Source organism: Perkinsus marinus (genome assembly GCF_000006405.1).
Source record: "Perkinsus marinus ATCC 50983 genomic scaffold scf_1104296934054, whole genome shotgun sequence".
Lineage (NCBI taxonomy): Eukaryota > Perkinsozoa > Perkinsida > Perkinsidae > Perkinsus > Perkinsus marinus.
Window position 1 is genome coordinate 1 of NW_003214932.1, and position 936 is coordinate 936.

Below are 936 nucleotides of genomic sequence, written 5' to 3' on the forward strand. Positions count from 1 at the left end.
ATTACTACTACTACTACTACTACTACTACTACTACTACTACTAGTACTACTACTGTGCCTACTAGTATTAGTAGTGTTAGTATTTGTAGTAGTAGTAGTAGCCCACCTTCGGAGCTTGTCACTCATACTGGTGTAGGTGAGCACACCAGAGGAATCGGCTAGGAAGAAGCAACTACAACTGTTCGCATCGTTGATAGTGATAAGCGGCTTCCTATGCTTCATATTAGAGAAGAACTGGTTTGTTGGAATGTCGCCAGTGTTGAAGATACCTCTGTGAGTGGTTATGAATGTAGGAAGTGTAGGAAATGTGGTATGGCAGATACTCCATCCTGGGTGTATCGGTGTCCTTTGCGCTCACCTTTTCTGTGGTTGACATGATCAATTACCTGTTGGGGTTCTTACAAGTGGTCGTGGCTCGGCCCTTGGTAGAGAGTACCAGCCAAGTCTACTTGGTAACGCTGTTGAGTAGCTGCTCATGTAGTGGGAAAGTTCAACAGGTCCTATTCGTAGCCCTGCTGATGGGAGGCACATTTGGCTTCATATTCGGGGTGATGGATGTGGAGGACGAAGTTCAGTATCAGGTGAAATATTTTCACAATTTTTACCACTCTTTTGACGACTTTGGCAAATCTCAAAGTTGGGGTTGTTTGCTTTCCCCAGCTGAGCTCAGGAGTTTCCAAAGCTAACTATAGGAGTTTATATACGAATTCTAGTAGAGGTATATTTTTTCCAAATATCTTTAGAAATATATTATCATCACCAACACACGAAATTGACCATGTGTATATTTTCTCACCCGGTTGAGAGGTGTGGACTTTGGCATTTGCGTAGAACTGGGTAGTGCATAGTGCATTATGTGAAGGTTCGTCTGGCGTTACTACGTGAAGAGCATTATTGCTACCCTATTGGTGCACTCTTGGGCGCTGTTGGTGGCTT

At 43.6% G+C, this 936-nt stretch overlaps 1 protein-coding gene across 1 annotated transcript; it reads left to right on the forward strand.

The window, feature by feature from the left end:
• Nucleotides 1–136: 136 nt before the first annotated feature.
• On the forward strand, nt 137–581 carry Pmar_PMAR001688 (conserved hypothetical protein; the record flags this gene model as incomplete). Its single annotated transcript, XM_002785081.1, has 2 exons — nt 137–273; nt 320–581. Coding segments are annotated over 2 exons (399 nt in total), but the record flags the coding sequence as incomplete, so codon positions are not given.
• Nucleotides 582–936: the final 355 nt, after the last annotated feature.